We start from the raw sequence: 22,307 nt of genomic DNA, 5'->3' as shown, positions 1-22,307 counted from the left end.
ATTAAATTTGGTCGTAAATATACTTAATTTAGCATAGAAAATATATTTAATTAAATGATAAAAGGCAAAATTAAAAGCAAAGGCCACGTATTACACTTAGACACGTCTTTAAAGAAAAGGAAACTTGTGGAAAATGAATTCCTTTGACGTACCTTCCTTCCCACGTTCTTTCTTATCTCTCACTTTTCTCATTTTCTTTTCTAAATCCTAAAATATCTTTCTACATCCTTCTCTTTCTTATCATTATTTCTTATAATGCGAACATTCTAGAATCCCCAAACCTAACGCCACGGTGCTGCCGATCTTCAACATCTCCGATCACATCATTTTCCATTAGGTATATTCATCTGTTTTTATTTATTAGGAATTAATTAATTATATGCTAATTTTGATTTGAAGATATGGCTGGCGGAGGAGGAGAGAGATCTATTCCGACGCCGTTTTTGACCAAAACGTACCAGCTTGTGGATGATAAAGCCATCGACGACGTCATCTCGTGGAACCATGACGGATCTAGCTTCATTGTTTGGAATACTATCCAATTCGCTAAGGATCTGCTTCCCAAGTATTTTAAGCATAATAATTTCTCTAGCTTCGTCCGCCAATTGAACACTTATGTAAGCTTCATATACTAATACAACCATCTCTTAATTATTTATTTTACCGCATTAACTACATAATAATTGATTTTAGGGTTTCAAAAAGGTCGTGTCCGATCGCTGGGAGTTCTCGAACGATTGCTTCCGTAGAGGCGAAAAACGTCTGTTATGCGACATTCAACGTCGCAAAATGGGATCGGCGTCACCAACTCAACGTGCTACGGTTTCCGCCAGCAACTCCGGCGAAGAGCAAAGCGCTACAACCACAGATAGCGATGCGGAATTGATCGCTGAAAACCAGAGGCTGAGGAGAGAAAACGATCAGCTTAACAAAGAGTTAAACCAGATGAAGCAGCTATGCAACAGCATATTTGTCATGATGTCGAGTTACGCAACGGAAACAGTCACCGTTAAACCGCTGGATCTGTTGCCGTTATCGGAGAGCATCGGTAACAGTAATAGTAGCGGTGCAGACGGAGGAGTAACGGAAGCTGAAGAGGATATGAATGATGAAGTGTTATTCGGTGTACGGATAGGAATGAAAAGAGGGAGAGGCGGAGAAGCGGCGGATGTAAAGTGGAGTGGTGTTGAGTGTGAGGAAGCCACGTTGATGATGAAGCACCGTCAGCGGTTGGATCGGAGGTCATTGTGATTGTGATTGTGATGGTGATGGTGATGGAATTTAGCCGGTGTGGGGACAAGTAGGAGAAACTCGTTTTAGACTTTGGAACTTGTTCATGTATTTATTTATTAAATCAAAATTAGGAAATAGAATATACTTTTGTGTTTTTTTAGTTCTCCCTTTTTTAAGAAGGGATAAGCCGCATGTCTTTGAAGTTACTACAAAATATTCACCCATGTCATTGTTCTTTTAACAAATTCATTTCAAAAAGGGATGGATACATACTAAAGTCTTAGAGGTAATGTTTAGAGATACTTTTTTTATAGTATTTTATACAAGACAAACAATATATATTTTTTTTCTGTATCTAATACAATAATCGAAGTTATTTTACTGTATTTTCATATAATAGTTTTTTTATTAATATTTTGAACCTTTTGTTACACTGTAATCATTATTTTCTTGGAATTTTTGTTTAAAAAGATTGCTAACAAGATAATTGTTTCATGTTCCAAGTTTTAGGTTTCCTAATTTTGGAAATGACAAAATTTAAATCATAAACCCATAAATCAATTTCAATTTATACGTAAATCCTAGATCCCTAATCAATTACAATTTCCAATTTACATTACCCACAATAGACCAAAATTCAATCACTCAATTGCTATCAATCGGGCAGTTGTCCATTGGCAAAGGCAAATCATTCAATTGCACTGATGGGGTTTGGAAAAGGGGTGGGGGGGGGGGGGATCGTCTTGGGTTCAAGTCCTATAAACAACAAAAATTCAAAGAAGTTTACTGTTAAAAAAAATCATTCGCCTATAAACAATTCCAAATTACAGCTAATATAAACAATTAAAATTTTAAATAGAAGTAAAAGAATACCTAAATTGAACAAGTAGAAACTGTAGAAGATAGACTGAAGGAGCAATGACCGTCGGCTGCTCGGCTTCAACATGGAGGTGCAGTGGCCGGAGGAGGGCAGTAGGGGGTCGGGAAGCGTGGGGTGGAAGCAATGGCTGAATGAAACTTTGTTTTGTTGAATGTTGATGCCCGGCCTAAACCAAGCGTCCAAACATCAGGAAACAACAAACATTGATTTTATTTGGTTTGGGCTTAAATTTGGTTGTGCTTTAATTGGTTTTGGCTTTTAATTTGGTTGATATTCAAACAAACGGGGTAATGTTATATTTTTTTTTAGGGGTAGCAAAATATTAAAAAACGACCAAAACATATAAAAATTTACACTACCTATGAAAAATTGAGAGGTAGCGAAGGCTACCTTGAATCTAAACTAAGTCCGTCCCTACTTCATATTCACTCGAAGTATTGAAATATTGGCCAATGATCAATTTCTTTTCTTTTCTTTTTTAAGGACAAAACAAACTATTTGTAAAACACCAAAACAAAATAGCAAGAAGCTAACTAATTGTAACATTAAAGTTTATGTTCAAATTTAACAAATATATAAAGATGAGGGACCAAAAATATTCATGAGATAAGTATTGGGAAGAAATGGGATAAAGAGAACAAAAACATATTATGTTAAGGAAATAAGAAACTTCATCCCACATGGAAAGAGGGAAAGAAATGGAAGCACTTTATAAGGAAGGAAGCACGTGACTTGACTTAACGAGGACAACTAACTGCGCCTAAGGCCAAAGGACAAACATTGTTGGATTTGTAAACGCAAAGGATAAAACATATCAATTTTAAAGATAAAAGACAATGAGTGAAATTGGATACAAACATAAAGGACAATTTCTGTAATTCTGTCAAATTTATATTACCCCCACTTATAATATGAGATAACAAAAAGGAAACAAACCAGTTTTATAATTAAGAGTGTCAGCTAGAGGTGCATATATCGGGTTTTTCAAATACTTGGTTTCGGGTATGGAATTGGGTTCGGGTATGATCGGGTATTGGCAATACCCGGGTCGGGTTCGTGTCTGAGTATTGGCTCTAAAAGCCATACCCTATGTATCGGTTTTGGGTCGGGTATAAAAACGGGTATTCTAAACCTAGTATTTGAATACCTTATTTCTGGGTATTGAAAAAACCCTAATTTGGGTTTTTCTTCTGGGTATTTTCGCGTATAGATTGGATTTTTTATGGGGTTGTACTTTTTAGGGGTATTTTTCCGGTAATTTCGAGTATTTGAAAAATTCGGTCTGAGGCTTGGTAAAACCTGGTTCCGGGTATGGAACCCGTTCCGGTTTTCGGGTATTACCAGGTACAAACCGGGTTTGTTTCGAGTAAGGGTTTTGGTACTGAAATGCATACCCTATCCGTATCCTACGGGTAAGGTCGGGTACGGGTATGAGTTCGGGTATTAAAAGCCTGTGTATAAAAAATACGGTTCCGGTTTTTTTTCAGGTCCAATTCCGGGTTTGGGTTTTTTGTGCACCTCTAGTGCCAGCCATCTCTTGCTCTCCTGATTCTTTTATATATTCAACTTTTAGTGAAGTTAATCTTTAGCCCAAAACCAAATAAAAATATCTTAGTATATGAGCAGATTAATAACATTACGTCTACCCATTCGCAAAGAAATACCACATCATCGACAATCAATGGTTCGTCATCCCCAAATTTAATACCTTGGTATAATCCACAAGAACTGACACATTTCATAATCCTTGTTAAGGCCTCTATTTATAATAATAAACAGGAATGAGGGCAAAGGATCACCTTGACGAAGACTTGTGGAGCACGAGAACTCACGGGTCAGGGACCTGCTCACTATCTCCAAGGACTCACCTACCACCAGTACTACCGACATCCGCCTCCGCTACTTACATGGAAAATTCATTTATTCCAAAACCGAGACCAATAATTCCTAATTTACCAGTGGACATTCTTTTTGACCTAATCCCATTTTGTTGTGAATATGTGATAGCCGTTTTTGAAACTACTAGACTATGTTACTATGTACAGTAGCTTTAACTAATTGTTTAGTTAAAATATCACATAGGCCTGCAAAAATGAATCCACTTTTAAATCAAGCATAATGGTTTAATTAATTGTATTTATTACACAATTATTTTTCTTTATTTACTTAATATTTTTATAATTCAGTAGACATAATAAATTAGATAACAAAATCACATAATAAAATATTAGGACATTTTAATAAAATAAAAGTTACAAGCTTGTCTAAGTGGTTACGGTTATACTATTTACCCACATTTGAATAACTTCGATATCGCCGTCTCATCCACCTCCTAAAAAGATAAGTCGATGATTAGTTGATCCGTTTTTTTTAAAATGATATGAGAGAATTAAAGAATGAATTATTAGAGAGTATGGTTGAAAACATTTGAATGCTTATATATATTTGTTATAAATAAATGTTCTCTTCGCTTAAAAGATATATATAAGTAAAATTCTTTTCATCTAATGAATCAACCTTGAAATATTTACTCATTGAATGGATTGCATAATTTTACGACGGTCATAACTCAGATTAATTCTCACCACTAGCGTCGTTAGGCTGCGTGTTGCGGGATAACTAGCAAGAGCTAGTTATTGTGTCACGTCAATGTCATATAGGCAACGGAGTTATAACTTAAATAGCACATTGTGTGTTAACTTAGTTTAACTAATATTTAAAATAAAAGAAAAAAAAGTAATTATAAGTGTGTTTGAATATTAATAGTGAGTTTGAAGTGGACCTCACCCACTTAGATGGGAGAACACCGCCATTGAAGTGGTGCTAGAGGGAAAAAAGGAGCTAGGCACCATCAATGTTAGTGGTGTGTTATGGCTGTTCGGCGTCCTGATTGGGTGAGTAGGCATACAGGGTCGGCCCTTGGAGGTGGCAGGGTGGTCGACGGCCACAGGCCCGACATCCCGCTAGGCCCGAATTTTTTTTTTTGAAAAAAATTATATGTATTTTATTAAAAACAATATTAATATTTAATGTTTAAACACAATTACATAACCAATAGCTTGGTCTAGTGGCAAATAAGTAATATTCACAACCAAAAGGTTGCGGGTTCTAACCTCACTCAAGACATGTTTAATTTTTTTTTATACAAAAGTTTGTTACACAACCCAAATTATAACAAAATAAGACCATAAAAAATTAAACTGTTTAAACCCAATAAAATACTCCACTTAATTAAGGCCTAAAAAAATTTCGCCTTCAACCCAAAAGTTTTTTTGCTTTCTCGAAACCGGCCCTGTAGGCATATAACGCCTTTTTTCTTGCGCCACAACAAAAAGCCTTAAGGGAACGGCGGAACAAGTATATAGGGCTCAATTTTAATACCGACTTAATGGCTTAGTAAGAATTTGTGAGCCACGTCACCACAATAGCGCTCCATTTTGCTACCACTATGTGTAGTCTCATAAAAAAAAATCCAATGTAAAGAAAAGAAAAATGGCAAACCAATCACAATTATTACTTACTAGTTTTTAAACCCGCGTATTACATGGGATTTACCAAATAATAAAAATAAATAAGATTCGTTATTTGCAAGAAATGAACAAAAGTAAAGTTAAGAATAAAATAAAATATATGGTACAAATTATAAGGCCATAAAAAATTAAACTGTTTAAACCTAATAAAATACTCCACTTAATTAAGGCCTAAAAAAATTTCGCCTTCAACCCAAAAGTTTTTTTACTTTCTCAAAACCGGCCCTGTAGGCATATAACGCCTTTTTTCTTGCGCTACAACAAAAAGCCTTAAGGGAACGGCGGAACAAGTATATAGGGCTCAATTTTAATACCGACTTAGTGGCTTAGTAAGAATTTGTGAGCCACGTCACCACAATAGCGCTCCATTTTGCTACCACTATGTGTAGTCTCATAAAAAAAAATCCAATGTAAAGAAAAGAAAAATGACAAACCAATCACAATTATTACTTACTAGTTTTTAAACTCGCATATTACACGGGATTTACCAAATAATAAAAATAAATAAGATTCGTTATTTGCAAGAAATGAACAAAAGTAAAGTTAAGAATAAAATAAAATATATGGTACAAATTATAAGAAGTCTAGAATCTCAAATTTACAAACTCAAGAAAATCTCTTTATATATAACATTTGCCAAAATTGTTTTGACCATTTATCCATGAATAGTTATAACGAATGAGATGAGAGATTAGAGAATTAATAGGGAAATTATAACCCATTTTTCAAAATTGTTTTAACCCATGACCTATGGATAAATAAGATGAAAAATTAAAGAGTTAAAAAGGAAATTATAACCCAATTGCCAAAATTATTTTGACCCATGTATATATAGGAGGAATGAGATGAAAGATTGAGAATTAGAAAGGAAATTATAACCAATTTGTCAAAAGGGTTTTGACCCATAACCTATGGATATGTAGAATGAATGAAAAGAGAAATTATGCCAAGAATAATTGTGAGATTGCCACATTATCCTCATTATTTTCTTTTATTAGTATAGTTAGATAGATTAGATTAGATTAGATTAGATTAGATTAGTTTGAATTGAGTTGAGATATCGAAGCCCAATGGCAAATCCATTTTAAGACCAAGTGTAAATAAATGGCAAGCGCATCTTTCAATACCTAATTAAGTACATCAAGCCCAATATTATTAAATGAGCCCTACCGACAAAACATGAAAGATTATTTTAAACGAGTCTGTACTTTCGCATCTCCTAACTAATTATTAACTAATAATGTTCATTAGATCATCAAGTTAACGCAATAATACTAAAATCATGTTGATAGCACTAAAATTACAAACACGTTCTCAACAACTCGGCTCACAAAGGTGATTTGCATTCAATCGTTATCCAAGGTATTGTGTTGGTTGCTTGTTGGTGCCTTTGGATGGCTAGGAATAATTTCCACTTCTAAAACAAAGAAAACTCTCCAAGTTTAATTATAGAAGACTTCAAAGACTTTTGGGGTGTGGTTTAGGAATGGTTAAAAAAAACTGTTAGCTTGGGAGGACTAGTGCAGTTTTAACTTAATGTAACTACGCTGTAAATCTTTGTTTATTTCGGTGGCCCGTTACTTATCGGGTTGTTTTTAACTCTGATGCATGGGACGCCGGCTAGGGTTGAGTCCCCGTCCCGGGGATTGTTTGGGGACGGAAATGCTACCGAAACGTGTAGGAAATGTTTCTCGGGCGACTTCGATAAATGGGGGAGAGCCACAAACGTCTCCAGGCCTTTGAGTACGGATCCATCGCAGTTTCAGGTACCTTTCATTATATAATTAGGGCTTTATGTTTAAAATTTTCAAATTACTAAATATATATGTTAACCACTTGCGAATTTAAGGGAGAGTCAGGAGGGTCCCTTGACCATCCGGTTTGACAAATTTACTGTTGTGTCTGAAAATTTTCCGGCATACGGTGTTCCGGCAGCGGTCGACGTTGGTCTGATAGTTGTTGGAAATAGGGCTGTTCAATCCGCTCGCGCTCGTCGCTCGCTCGCCGCTCGCTCGGATTTTGCTCGGAAAATGCTCGCTCGGTTTTTCGCTCGATTGTAAACGAGCCGCTCGGCTCGGTTCGATCTGTAAACGAACCAAGCACGAGCAAAGGCCTGCTCGGTTCGGTTCGGCTCGAATATTTTTAATTTATATATATATATATATATATATATATATATAAATACATATTTATATAGTATAACTTTCTTGTTATTTTTAAAAAAACGTTATTATTAATAAAGATTTTATTAATAAATATATATAAACATTTTTAAATAATATATATAAACATATATATTAAAAACCTAGACATCCAGACATCTAGTCCACCCCGATCCAGTCCGCCGCCCCTGCTGCTGTTACTCAAGACTCCGGCTGCTGTTACTCTTCCGCCACCATCACCATCCACTCAATCGCCGTCTGCACCACGACGGTTACGTTTCCGGACGGTAATAAGAAGAGCGTTACTCCGTTGAAGCTTGAATCGGAAGGAGCTGAGCAGGAAACGAATCCTGTTGTACTCTGGAAATTGAGGTGTTGGTTCCGAAAGAGTGTACAAGCAATTGAAAAGAAGGTGTTGGTTCCGAATGAGCGAGCCACCATGATGCTTGGAGTTTTAGATGTTTGTATGTTTTTTGAACGAAACAATTTTATATTTGTATTTGTTAAACTTGTTGTGTGTCTTTGAAATTTGAAAACGGTGGTGTTTAAGCTTGAAATAATTTTATTTAAATTACAGGTTGAAAATCGAGCAGAAAACGAGCAGAACCGAGCCGTTCGGTTTCAATTCGAGCCGAGTTCGAGCATCAATTTTCTGCTCGGTTTCTTAAATCCGAACCGAACCGAGCCGCTCGGTTTCAATTCGAGCCGAGTTCGAGCAGACGCTCGCTCGGTTCGGCTCGGTTCGTGAACAGCCCTAGTTGGAAAAACCGTGAACAGAGTGAAGAAGACAAAATGACGTGATGGTGTGTTGTCTCCTGTTAACCTAATGACACTAAATTGGGTTTTTTTGAAGACTTTGGACATTTTAAATGGACTAGTTTATTTATTTTAATAAGCTCAAATTCAAACCCAATATTATATTAATAATTTATTTTTTCACTTTTAACCTAGTGCAATTGTGCAAAGCAAAATTAGCAAAATCATTTCATCTTTTGGAGTTTGTTTAATATATTTTTATTTGTTTTGCAGTACCCGTATATATCTTGGATTTTTGAGTTTTGCCGTTCGCCGTACCGGTATTGTCCCCGTATCCAGTGACGGATCCAGGATTTTTCTCCTATGGGTTCACTTCTTTTCGGTGTTCAAATTTCACACAACCAAGCGTTAAATTTTTCGGACCGGCTGGGCCTTGTCGAAGAATATATATAATACGATACCATAATAAAAGAATATGTTAATTTCAAAAGCATGTAAGGTCATTAAAAATGAAAAAAAATATTACAATAAATGGGTTGTGGATGCGTGATTTGTGAATATGTTTGGAAATAATCAGAAGCGAAAACATTTTTTTTAGTTATTAAAAACCCTAGCTAAATACACAATAATGGTTTAATAAAAAGGAAAAAAGAGTTACCAAAATAAGATTAGAAAGACCTGAACTTGAGACATTTCAAATAAAACCCAAAATAATAGCACAGTGACCGTTTACCAAAAAGAAAAAAATATGTAATCAAAGTGGGCCTTTGAAAGACTTAAACTTGAGACATTTCAAAATTCAAAAGATTGACAAGGTTTTAAAGGAGTTTACCACGACACCATCTTAAACTTTTTTATATGGGTTTACTTTTAAAAATCTTATGGGTTCACTAATACTTTCTATATATCCTTTTAGCGTAAATTTTGAAAATCAATGGGTTCCCATGAACCCGGGGAACCCATATTAAATCTGCCCATGCCCGTATCCTGGTCCCGTACCCGTTCCCATGCTACATAGGCTTTGAATAAAAGTTGCCTTTTGAGAAAAAAAAAAAGAAAAAACTACACATGTTCAAAAACCTATATTTCTAAAACTTTTGGGCTGCCAGCCATCAATAAGTTCTAAATTTTAAAACAGCCTCCAGATAAACAGTAATTGGCACGACTAACGGATAGGAAATAATGGGAACATTCTCTAGCTAGAAAACACATTCTTGTCAGCCCATTAATTATATATACGAACACCCATTTTTTAGCGTCATGTAAAGAGTTCTTTAATGTTTAAAGAGTAACAAAAATTCTCATTCTTCTGCAACATTGTGGATTATTTTAAGCAGGGAAGTTTGAAAGAGAAGAAAAAGCAATCTTTATTCTTCTTTATTCTTCTAGGTACCCGTGTAGAACATGAATAAAATAAATAAATTTATTTAAATTATAACACAAAGTAAAATATAAAAAATATGTTCACAAGAAATAAATATATAATATATGACATTACACAATATAGAAATAAATAGTTGTTGAAAATTCGTAAATCTCTAAATATTTTTTTGTATACAACATTTATAATTTTAAACGCCATATTAAAATTAGTAGTTTTACTTTGTTGTTCTTTCAACTTTAAATAATGAAAAACATCACTTACCATGCGTTAAAACAGGCTGCCTAAAAATCAAATCAACCATCTATAGTAATTGGCCTTAACTTTTATTAATCTTTATTGCAAAACAAATATAAAGTAAAATATTCTTTTCTTTGAAATTTGAAATTTAAAATTAATTATTTTATCTAAATCAATGTGAAAATCTGTTAATTATAAAAACATAATATTAATAACTAATACTACATATTTATATAAAAGAAAATAATATATTTAGGTTGGTATTAAATTTTTTTAACCAGGAAATAATTATTAAAAATAATAGATTAAAAATAAAAAAGAATAAAATATAAAAATATTAATAAGAAAAAAATAAATATATTTAATATGAAAGAGAGGTGAGAAAAATTTTGTAATGATCACTTATGTGTAATGACATATGGTATTAAAAAACCCGTGTAGAACACGGGTTAGAATAAATAAATATATTTAAATAATAGCACAACGTGAAATGTAAAAAATATATTCAAAAGATATAAAGATGTAATATATGGTAGAATAAATTACACATTACACAACATGAAAATAAAAAGTTGTTGAAAATTCGTAAATCTTTACATATTTTTGTATACAATATTTACAATTTATTTATATCTTTAAACTTCATATCAAAATTAGTGGTTTCACTCTTTTTGCTTTCAACTTTGATAATGAAACACATAACTTACCATGCGTTAAAACAGTTTGTCTCAAAAACAAATCAACCATCAATAGTGATTGGTCTTAGCTTTTATTAATCTTCATTGCAAAATAAACATAAAGTGAAAATTTCCGTTTTTAAAATTTAAAATTAATTATTTTATCTAAATTAACATGATAAATCGTTACTTTTAAAAGCTTAATGTTAATAGCTAATGTACTATATATATATAAAACTAAATAATATATTTATGTTGGTATTACATTTTTTAAATCAAAAAATAATTATTAAAAAGAAAAATTTATAGATTAAAAGAAAAAAAGTTAAATATAAAACTATTAATAAGAAATAGAGATGTATTTAATAAGAGAGAGAGGTGGGAAAATTTTGCAAGGGTGTATCTTATATGATGCTATGTGATATTGATAAACTTTTATTTATTAGATAGTATAGATTTGAGATGTATGCTTTTGTAACCAACAAACTTTTGACAATAATAAATTCCTAATATAGATAAAGGTTTGATAAAAGGTCTAGGATCTACTTTTAGACGTAACACTTCTCAATTTGTTAAAACTTTATGCTGCCGAATCATCTTAATTGGTCATTATTACCCCTCCACACATTTACTTCCCTTTCTAATCTTTCTTTGTGCATACACAAGGATATTATCATACTAAGCATCAAATGCATGCAATTCATACAAGTGTACAGCATTAGTAACCAAAGGAATTTTAGTGACGACGTACAAGATACTTTGTTGTCATAATAGTCGTTGGGTAAAATTTCACACAAAAGCTAGTCATGGGTAAAGACTTCACCAGACTGAGAATGACGAATGAATATTTCTGAAGGTCTTCAAAGACCACTTTATTAACTATCGACATATAACTAATCATATGCATGCAGAGTATCGACATGCATTACCAATGTAACATCTAAGGATTTTATTGACTAATCGATGACCACTTCATAGAGAGTGATGGAATGTTCCCTGACATATCATTCACGACATAAATATAACCGACAGTTGTTTATCAACATATCATTGATAACCTGTTACTAACGTAAAGCTATAAGTCATCAGACAATGATGATATATAATATAGTAGCTTTTAGCAAAACGAATGAACTTAAAATATTTAAAATTTTCCGTAAAGTAAAATTATTTAAAAAACTTTTAATAGTATCTTTAAATAAAACTTGTAATAATATATAAAATGTGTTCATTCAAAAGAATTAAATATAGCTAACGTGGGAAGGGTATGGGCAATGTTTTAAAAACCGGTTTTTTACTTGTATCGGATTGGGCTAAAAAATGGTATAACCGGTTGAACCGGGTTATACCGGGAGGTTCAACCGGTTGAATAGTTTACCTTATAATTCTTATAAATACAACTTTAACTAACCCAAAAGTAAATGATTTCATAATAAAAAATAATCCAAAAGTTAATCCATATTAAAAAATTAATACAAAAGCACTCAATTTTATTAAAACTGTCCTAAAGTTTACACATTTGAATATTAATTGTTAGGTTAAAAGTAATTTTGATAAAATATGTGCTGCAAATATCAAAAATTTCTTGGACATAAAACCGGTTTGCCGGTAAAAACCGGTATTTTAGAAAAAACCGCCGGTACGATGTTCTAGCAAACCGGTCAAAAATACCGGACTCAAAATACCGGCCTGCTGTGCGAAATCCGGTTTAACCGGTTCAACCGGCCGGTTTGAACCGGTTTTTAAAACACTGGGGTATGGGTGGGATTGGTGCTGAGCTCGGTGTACAAGCATATGTCTTGTGGCCGGGCGTATGTCTTGTAGAGTAATTAGGCATATATACCTCTTATACATTGAAGAAACGTGGATCTACTCACTGGTAGCAGATCTACTTTCCTCGGGTATGATTAAACTGTTTCACCGATGGTTCCTCTGAATCCGTGTTCTTCCACCTACAAAATGAACAACGCCGTTACTTACCCCTCAGAAAGGGACAGAGGGGTCCTCTTTGGGGTAACCCTCCGGCGTGAGAATCAGTATCTTTGTGGAGAAGATAATAATGTGTGAGTCAGTGAATCTCAAGAGTATTGCTGAATCGCTGAATACTCTTGATTGTGTGACTGTGTGTTTTCTGTAACTGACTGTGAGTGAATATAATTCAATATGATTGAATGTGATATCACTGCTTGTAACTGTCAATGATTGAGTGTGAATGTGTCATCAAAGTGGAGTTGATGCTGTATTTATAGTGCTAGGGTTTCCACTGGTTGGGCTCAGCCTCGTTGGCCTCCTCCAATCGCACTGCGCCACGTGTCCTCTGGGACACCTGGCGCTTTCTCGTTGGTTGTAATCATGTGGTAGCACATGTGTCATGCTGAGTTGTCGACCTTTCATTTGGCAGCTGTCAACATCAGCATATTCTTACTCCTTAAAAAGATGCCTTCTGGAAGATTGTCTGACGTGCACAATCAAGGTTGCCCTGATCCTGATTTGGATAAGGACGAGGTTGATTATGTGTACGTGTGATATGCGCCCATCCTGAGGATGCGCGAAGTCTTCTTTTTATTCTCACGCGCAGATATTTCATGCGCAGGTGTGATATGCACGAGCGTGTGATATGCGCCGCGCGCTGGTGCGCCACGCGCATATGTGACGCGCGAGCATATGTGATGCGCGAGCATATGATGCCTGAGCATGTTTTGTATGCGCCATGCGCCTGGGTTTTGGCTTTGTGCCTTCATAATGTCTTTATCTTGTGGGTTGACCCGCCTTGCTTGGTGTTGAGGCGGGTACATACCTCTTCAAGCCCCCCCAGTCTAATGTGTGTCTTATCTTGCGCGAGCGTGGTAAGATAGATATTAGACTCACTGAATTGTCCTTTTATAGGGGGCTTTGTCGTTTTCTTGGTTGTTTCCATCGTCGCGCGAAGTTCTATCCATTTGGTTGAAAACGAAAGGTCCAAACACGTGGTTGGTTGGTGATGACGTGCGCCGTAAACGTGTCAGACGTTTCGTGTGCTCGAGGTGTTACAGTTGCCTTTCATGTCCCCTCACACAGCTGTCTTGAACACGTGTCGCACTCGCATTGGTTAGTACCTGCGAGTGGGGGCGCGTCTCTGTTCCGTGGCAGGTCGGTTACATCTTTTTGTCCCCTCACACAGCTGTTAGGGACACGTGTCGCGCCTTCGTTGGCTTGCCCCTGCGAGTGGGGGCGCGTGAAATCCGATCAGCTGCCACATTTCTCTCTCCTGGGCCTATAAAAGCAGGCCCTTAGGAAATTTTTATCTTCATCTTCATTGTTGCTAAAATTCAAGTTTCTGCTTTCACATTCTGATTTGAGTGCTTACATCGATTCGAATCCTCGATTATCGGCTATTACAGTTGTATGTCTGATAGTTCATACTCGTCTAGCCCTTCAATCACCTCCGTTGCCTCTCGAAGACGCCGTGTGAAATCTGTCGTGATGTCGACATTGAAGCAAAAGGGAAAGGGGAAGAAAGTTGTTGAGACCACATCGGAGGAAGTAGGGAGGACCAAGGCCACCAAAAGGTGGAATGAAATCCCCTGCAAATTGAAGCAGGCAGATCTCGACAACCTCATCACCTCTCAGGGCTTTCCCACCCTGTTTGGCTGCATGTTGCCTAGGTCCGGGCAAACGGCGGCGGACCCGCCTGCCGGCTATATATCCCTATATAGCCACTTTTTCACCCACTGCAACCTTCGTCTCCCGATGACAAGGTTTGTGGGTGCACTGCTGAAGTTCTATGGGATTCACATATCCCAAGTCCATCCGTTTGGACTCGTGCGCGTGACTCACTTTGAGTTCATGTGCAAATCCCAGCGCGAGGAACCCACTCCTCGGCGCTTTCAGTATTTTTATAAGGCCAAGATCCAAGACAATTGGATCTCTTTTATTCCTCGCAGTCAGAAGGTGAAGTGCTCCACTATTTCATTCAAGAGCCTTCATGACTGGTATGAGAGGTTTTTTTACATTAAGGCCGGTGTGATCCCCATCCGTATGACCATGCGCTCTATCACTTCTGCGCCTGCGGATGAGGGTGTCCTCAAGAACCCAACTGGCGCATGGGTTAAGAAACTGACCGCCGAACCATCCCCCGCGAAGAAAATTTGCGAGGAGGCGCTGGTTGGGGTCGGCATGAGCAGGCTCTGGGCCGACAGCGCGCTTGAGCCCGTTATCCAAGTCGACGGGTTGTGTAAGTTTTTTTTTTTTTTTTTTTTTTTTTTTTTTTTTTGCGCGAACATCGTTCTTTTGCTGATATCATTTAACTTGTCTTTGCGCAGTCACCAAGGATTACATCCTTGCCGCTTATGATGAACATGTGGAGGGCGGCTCCGTCGAACTTGGCGCTGGGGAGGTTGGTTTCCCGGATCGCTTCGATGACATGTTCATCCCAGTGGATCTGGATTTTGACTTTGACGGTGACGCGCCTGGTAAGCCTTCGCACTTCTGCTCATTCCTTTAGAATACCCAAGTTTATTAACAGTTCTGTCGCTTGTTTTTGTAGATGCGCTTGAAAACTACGAGCTAGAGCTCGCGGAAGAGGAGGAGGAGGCGCCCCTACTAAAGCGCAAAGCTAAGGGGAAATCTGGCGCAGGGGCCAGTAAGAAACAGAAGAAAGATGACACCCCTGTCGCTCATCCCCATGCTCAAACGAAGGGACCTAAGGAAACCCAGGTGTTTACCACAAAGGTTTCTTTAGCTTCTCTGCCTGTGAGAGTGGGCAGACCTCCTGTCCACTTGAGGTATGGTGGCGTCGCCTCCTCCTTTCGCGCGGCTGAAGAGAAAAGCAGTGCCGCGCCTGCAACAGGTATACTTTATTTATCTTCATCTGGCTGAATTGTTATTAAACCTTTGCTCCTTTAAATGTTTGCAGAGGCAGCGACGGTAACAGATCAGCCGCAGGCGCCACAAGGTGCCACGGCTGCGCCGGGGACTCCATCGAAGTCCCTTGTTCTACCCTCTGAAAAGGGTAGAATGGATTTTATGGCGATGTTCGATGCGCGAACAGAATTGCGCCAAGGTAAGTTTTGCACATATGTCTTCTGAATTTTTCCCTTTGGAGTCAGTCATAAACAATTTTTCCTTGTTTATTTGTTCATAGGAGTTGTAGCTGGCGCAACAGTTGCTGGTGATACTCCTGGCGACGCTGCCGGCGCCGCTGGTTCTGGTCCTGCTCCTGCTAGCGCTGAGTCTCCCCTTATTGGGATTACCAAGGAGCAGGAAACCGTATTGCGCGCCGAACTGGCGGCGTCTAGACCTCCCTCGCCTCCTCCTACACGCAGCCCTCCCCGCGAGGCTGGTTTGGAGCCTTCCAGGTCGCATGAGAAGAGGCCTGTTGAAGAAGATGAGGAGGACGAGGGGGTTCAAGTTGAAGACTCCTTGGGAGACCGCGCCAGCCCTGTGATGCCGCAAGTGTTCGCAGCGCAGACTTCTGGTGGGGCTGGCGCTGACTTTCCTGCTTCATCCCCGCAGGTATGTATTGATTTGTTGGTCCGCTGCGCGTACCTCCATATAAGTATGTTTTATGACTTAGAACTTTTCTTGTGTTTTGCAGGAAGGTGACCACGTTTACCGCCCGAGATGGAATATTAATGAAGAGAGTTCCTTTCAATTCATGGGCGTATGCGAGGACTTCTGGGCTCATGCCGTGCCTCCTACTGAAAGGAGGTATCAGGAGGAGCGCACCCGCGCGGACTTGCTGAACGACCATGTTTTCGCTGGGTCGGCTTTCTTCGCTGCTTCCCAAGAGCTTCGTCGTGATTATATTAAAGTTCGCGACGCTCTTGTGGAAGCCCAGCGAGAGGCTAAGGTGGCCGCCTGGAACCTGTCTGATGCTCGCGCGCGAGCTGAGAAACTCCAGGCGGAGCTCAGTGAAAACCGAGCAAGTGCCAACACCGCATACATCAAGCGCGGGCATGAGCTCCAAGCTGCGCGGGAGAAGCAGCAGTTGGCGGAGGCCGAAGTTGCCAAGTACGCGCGCAGAGTGCGTGTCTTGGAACAGCAGGCCGAGGCGCGTGACCAAGCTATCGTCCAGAGTATCACTGAGAAATCATCACTGGAGAGCGAGGTTGCGCGCCTGAAGAGGGATTTGGCGGCCGCGCAGGCCGATAGAGATGAGGCCTTGGCGACGGCGGCGTCTAGCCAGGAAGCACTTGGTGCTGCGCAGGCGGAGAAAGAAAAAATTATGGCGGCAGCAGCGTCTGATAAGGAGGAACTAAAAAAGACTAAGGAAACTGTTGAGTTATTAAACTCTCAGGTTCCTGCCCTCGAGACGTCTGTTGCTGGCCTCGCGCAGGATCGCCAATGGCTGGTGTCACAGGGCATGGCTCGCTGCGCTTTGGCGATGAAATATTCCGCCGAGTTTCAAGCCCTTGTGATGGACTGCAATGCCGCCGCGCGTTTGGTGGGCCGAGCTGAAGGGTTTACGGATGGGTATGAGTATGGCATGTTGAGGAAGAACCCATCCGAGTACCCTTACAAGAGCGATGCGGCCTGCGCGGACATGGCCGCGGTGGGGGAAAAGTATATGAATACTCCCATCCCCATCCTTATGCAGGTACCTTGATCTTAATGAGTTTTACTTGACTAACTTTTCTAAGTGTTTTGTACTCATTACTTTTCTAATGATTTACAGATAGCTGCGCTTACTGACCAGCCCGACCTCGGCCCGCTAAAGAAGTTGCTTGATGATTGCGAGAGGGCTGGTGGCGATGATGGTGGCGCGGGGGATGTTGCCCCTGCCAGCGGCTCTGGCGCGGCGAAAGAATCTGCTCCTGACACCGTTGTGATCGAAGACTCCAATGAGGAGGAAGAACTTGACTATGGTCAGTTCGGGGATGAGGAGCAGACCGCGCCAGATGCTGCGGGAGATGATGAGGGTGATGAAGCGGCTGACGTCGACGTGGAGACTTGAGAAGCCCTTCATCAAATTTTGTATATTTATTTTTTATACTTGTAATTTGTAACTCATCATACTTGTAAATTTCGATCCAATGGAATGAAACTTGTTCTCTCCTTTTCACATCTTGCGCATTTCCATTCATCTCTTCATGTTTGGTTGTATAGATATAAGATATGCTTGCACGTTAAAATAAGAACAAGGTTGTAAGGAAATTATTCACTTAACCTCTGTTCTATTTTGTATGTGGTTTTCGCAGTATCTTGCTCATGCTGACATGCGCGCTAACTTTTCGTTATTTCTTTTTCGCGCGTCGTTGTCGCGCGGTATGGAAGTATGAGTTTAGCCATTACATGTCAGCTTGTGTTACTCAGATATCCACTATGATTCCGCGCGCGGCCTCGACCTGAGACCTTAACATGATATGGCATGTACTTTGCCTTAGTTGTGTTTAAGGATTTTTATGATCAGGCTACGCGGGATGTAAGATGGATGTTTGTGAGTGTTTTGAGCTAAGGCTCTTTGTTTTGGGCTAAGGCCCTGACGTTTTTAGAGTTAAGACTCATTAACGTGTTTGAGCTAAGGCTCGTAAGTTTGGGCTAAGGCCCTGGCGTTTTAGAGTTAAGACTCGTTAACGCGTTTGAGCTAAGGCTCGCGCATGTATGTTTTACTTCGCTTTATTTTGCTTTGAAGTCAATATAGTGTTGTCATATTGTTCCAATTTAATAAAGGAAGTGTGAAACATGTATGCAAAGGTAATAGAACAAATATTGAAAGATAGCGCGACAAATATTGAAAGATAGCGCGAATCATCATTCATGATGGCTTAAAAGCCTTGATTACAAATTTGAACTTTTTACATGAAGCATTTTCTAAGTTGTGCCGCGTTCCACGCGCGCGGTATCTTTTTTCCATTCAAATCTTTTAAAGTGTACGCGCCTTTCCCCAAATCTTCTGAAATTTGATAAGGTCCCTCCCAATTGGGGGACATTTTTCCTGGGGGTATTGCGCGACTAGCTTCATTGTTTCGAAGGACAAAATCATTTTTCTTGAAGTGGCACTCTTTAACGCGCTGATTATAATATTTTTCCAGCTTTTTCTTGTATCTGGCTTCATTAATGATAGCCGCTTCTCTGCGCCCTTCAAGCAAGTTAAGGTCCAATCTTCTTTCGCGCTCGTTATCAGTTTTGCTCACAATGAGTACCCTATGGGATGGGCATCCAATTTCTGCTGGGATCATAGCCTCTGTCCCATAGGTTAGGCTGAACGGGGATTCGCCATTGCTAGTTTTGCTTAATGTCCTGTGCGCCCACAGGACATTAGGTAACTCTTCGACCCAAGAATGGGATTCTCCCTCCAACCTTTTTTTCAGCCCATTTAGCAAACTTTGATTCGCGCGCTCCACTTGGCCATTCCCCTGAGGGTGGTAGACGGACGTGAAGATTTGGTTGATGTGCAATTCTTTGAGCCAGCTTGATATCTTCCTGTCAGTGAATTGTTTGCCATTGTCGCTCACAATTTCCATGGGAAGGCCAAAACGGCAAATGATGTGGCTCCAGATAAATTGCTTCATCGCCTCAGCTGTGATTTTTGCTAGTGGCTTGGCCTCAACCCATTTTGTGAAATAGTCTATCGCCACTACCAAAAATTTCACTCGCCCTTGCGCTTGCGGCAGGGGCCCCACAATATCAATGGCCCATTTGTGGAAAGGCCATGCGGAGGTGACTGGAATCAAGTTGTTCTTTGGACGCATGGTGTTTGGCACGTAGCTCTGACATGCCTTGCATTTTTGGATTTCTTTTAGCGCATCCAAGTACATGCCTGGCCAATAGTAGCCTGAGCTCATCGCCTTGGCAACCACCATGCGCGGACCAGCGTGAATTCCACAGATTCCTTCATGAATCTCCCTAATCACATAGGTTGCTTCTTCAGCATCCAGGCACTTCATGAGCGGTCCAAGATAAGAGCGCCGATATAATGTACCATCAAGTAATTCATAGTTCTGTGCCTTGTGTCTTATCTTTCTCGCTTGTGCGCGATCGCCCGGTAACTTCCCCTCCTTCAGGAATTCCATTATTGGAGTTATCCAGGATGAAGGGGTTGTATGAATTACAAGGACCGATTGCGTTTGCACTGACGGGCTGCTCATTACCTCCACCCTGACATCTTTGCCAAAGTGATCAAAATTAGTTGATGCCATTTTACTCAACGCGTCAGCGGACTTGTTTTCGCTGCGCGAGATGTGTATGATTCTGAAGAAGTCAAACTGCTCAACGAGCTTTTTTGCCTGCTCTAGATACAGAGGCATTGTGTTCTCCTTGGCGTCATATAGGCCGTTGACCTGAGCAGCTACCAAGTAAGAATCAACATGCGCCTCTAGTCTTTTAACCCCAAACTTGCGCGCGATGCGCAGACCAGCCAGCAGGGCTTCATACTCAGCCTCATTGTTGGTACTCTTGAAGTCCAACCTGATAGCATAAGTATATTCATGATTATCAGGGTCCACCAGTTTGAGGCCTGCGCCGGACCCTTCGCTGTTGGAGGCTCCATCAGTGAATAGCCTCCAAACATCTTCTTCATCATTTGCTCGCGGAGGGTCTACCTCGCGCTGAGCATCTTCAATCTTTCCCTCTGGGATTTCCGTGATGAAATCCGCCAAAACTTGACCCTTTATCGCTGGACGGGGCTTATAAGTGATCGTGTGTTCACCTAATTCCAGCGCCCACTTTGTCAGTCTTCCGGAGAGCGCGGGGCGTCGCAAGACTTGCTGGATGTTGTAACCAATCAGAACTTCAATAGGATGACCATTGAAGTATCTATGGAGCTTGCGCGACGCGTGTGTTAGTGACAAAACTAACTTTTCCATGATGGAATAGCGCGTCTCAGGGTCTGTGAGCACCCGACTCACATAGTATATTGGCGTTTGTATCCCCTTGCGATCCACCAATAATACTGCGCCGATCGCGCGGTCTCCAGCTGACAGGTACAATGTAAGGGTCTCGCCAGGAAGTGGAGCTGTGAGCGCTGGCAACTTTATGAGACATTCTTTTATCTCAGTGAAAGCTTGCTCAGCCTCAGGCGTCCACTTGAATTGGCTCTTCTTCAAACAGTTCCTCAAGGTGTTAACGAATGGAGTAGATTTGCTGGCGTGGTTCGCTAGGAACCTGTTGATTGACACCAATCTACCATTCAGCTTCTGAACCTCTTTCATGGTGGATGGTGAAGGCATGTCAAGGATGGCTTCCACCTTTTCCGGGTTCACCTTGAAACCATCCTTAGTGACCATTACACCAAGAAATTTCCCCTCTTCTGCGCCGAAAGTACATTTGCTCGGGTTGAGCTTCATGTTAACTTCCGTTAGGCGCTGAAGAGTTTCCTCGATGTCTTTGAGCATTTGTCTCTCCTCCCTGCTCTTGATCACCAAATCATCAACGTAGACTTCTAGATTTCTTCCGATTTGTTCACTGAAAACCGAATCCATAAGTCTCTGATAGGTTGCGCCCGCATTCTTTAAACCAAAGGGCATTTTTGTGTAACAAAAAACACCCTTGTCGGTTCTGAAGGCAGTCTTGTCTTCATCCTGTGGTGCCATTTGAATCTGGTGATAGCCTTTGTAGGCATCCAGGAAACATTTGAGCTTGAATGGCGCCACGGAGTCCACCTTTGCGTCGATGTTTGGGAGGGGGTAACAGTCTTTCGGACATGCTTTGTTGAGGTCCTTGAAGTCAATACACATTCTCCACGACCCGTTGGTTTTCTTTACCATCACAGGATTGGCTACCCATGTCTGGTATCGGATCGGGCAGATGATGTTTGCGCGCAACAGGTCCTCCACTTGCTCATTCATGGCCTTCGCCTTTTCATCCCCCATGATTCTCTTTTTCTGAGCAATTGGCTCCACCGACTTGAACGTGTTAAGAGAATGTTGCGCCAAGTCTCGCGGGACTCCCGTCATATCGGAGTGTTGCCACGCGAAAACCGACGTGTATTTTGTGAGCAACTTTTTCATTCTCAATCTCGTTTCGTCTGAAATGGTAGCGCCAATTGTGACCGTTTGCTCTGGGAATTTTGGGTTTAAAATCCACTTCTCTGGCGCATTGTCAGCCATTGGAAGTTTCATTCTCCCTTCCCGCGGCGTGCTTGTCACTGCGCACAAATGATCGCGGTAAACAAATGTTACGCCTGTTGGTGTAGGGATCCCCAATGCGCCGTGCGCTGGCGACGGTACAGCATTAAATTGGGCAATCGTTCCCCTACCCAGGATCATATTGTGGCATGACGTGGTGGGCAAGACCAAGAAGTTGACAACTTCGGCTCGCTTGTGTTCCTCATCCCCCATAGTTAGTTCAAACTGAATCTGGCCTAGGGGATGTATGATTTCATTTGAGACACCACAGATTGGTGCGTTCACAATTTCGAGCCGCGCTTGGTCTGCCGGGTCTAACTTTCTGAAACACTGCTCATACATAATGTCAGATTCGCTTCCAGTGTCCACCAGGACCTTTGACACTTCGTAATGAGCAATGTGT

General features: G+C 40.0%; 1 protein-coding gene across 1 annotated transcript; it reads left to right on the top strand.

The window, feature by feature from the left end:
* The first annotated feature begins 325 nt into the window (after positions 1 to 325).
* Positions 326 to 1,251, top strand: LOC143536690 (heat stress transcription factor B-2b-like). Its single transcript, XM_077030626.1, has 3 exons — positions 326 to 337; positions 400 to 617; positions 694 to 1,251. The coding sequence occupies exons 2-3, from the start codon at positions 402 to 404 to the stop codon at positions 1,249 to 1,251; spliced, it is 774 nt and encodes a 257-aa protein (XP_076886741.1). The 5' UTR covers positions 326 to 337; positions 400 to 401.
* Positions 1,252 to 22,307: the final 21,056 nt, after the last annotated feature.

Source organism: Bidens hawaiensis, unplaced genomic scaffold (genome assembly GCF_021521415.1).
Source record: "Bidens hawaiensis isolate Kalapana, Puna unplaced genomic scaffold, B.hawaiensis_p1.1 tig00010894_1, whole genome shotgun sequence".
Taxonomy (NCBI): domain Eukaryota; kingdom Viridiplantae; phylum Streptophyta; class Magnoliopsida; order Asterales; family Asteraceae; genus Bidens; species Bidens hawaiensis.
Note: the sequence above shows the minus strand (reverse complement) of the source record. Positions and strands in the feature narration are given on the sequence as shown.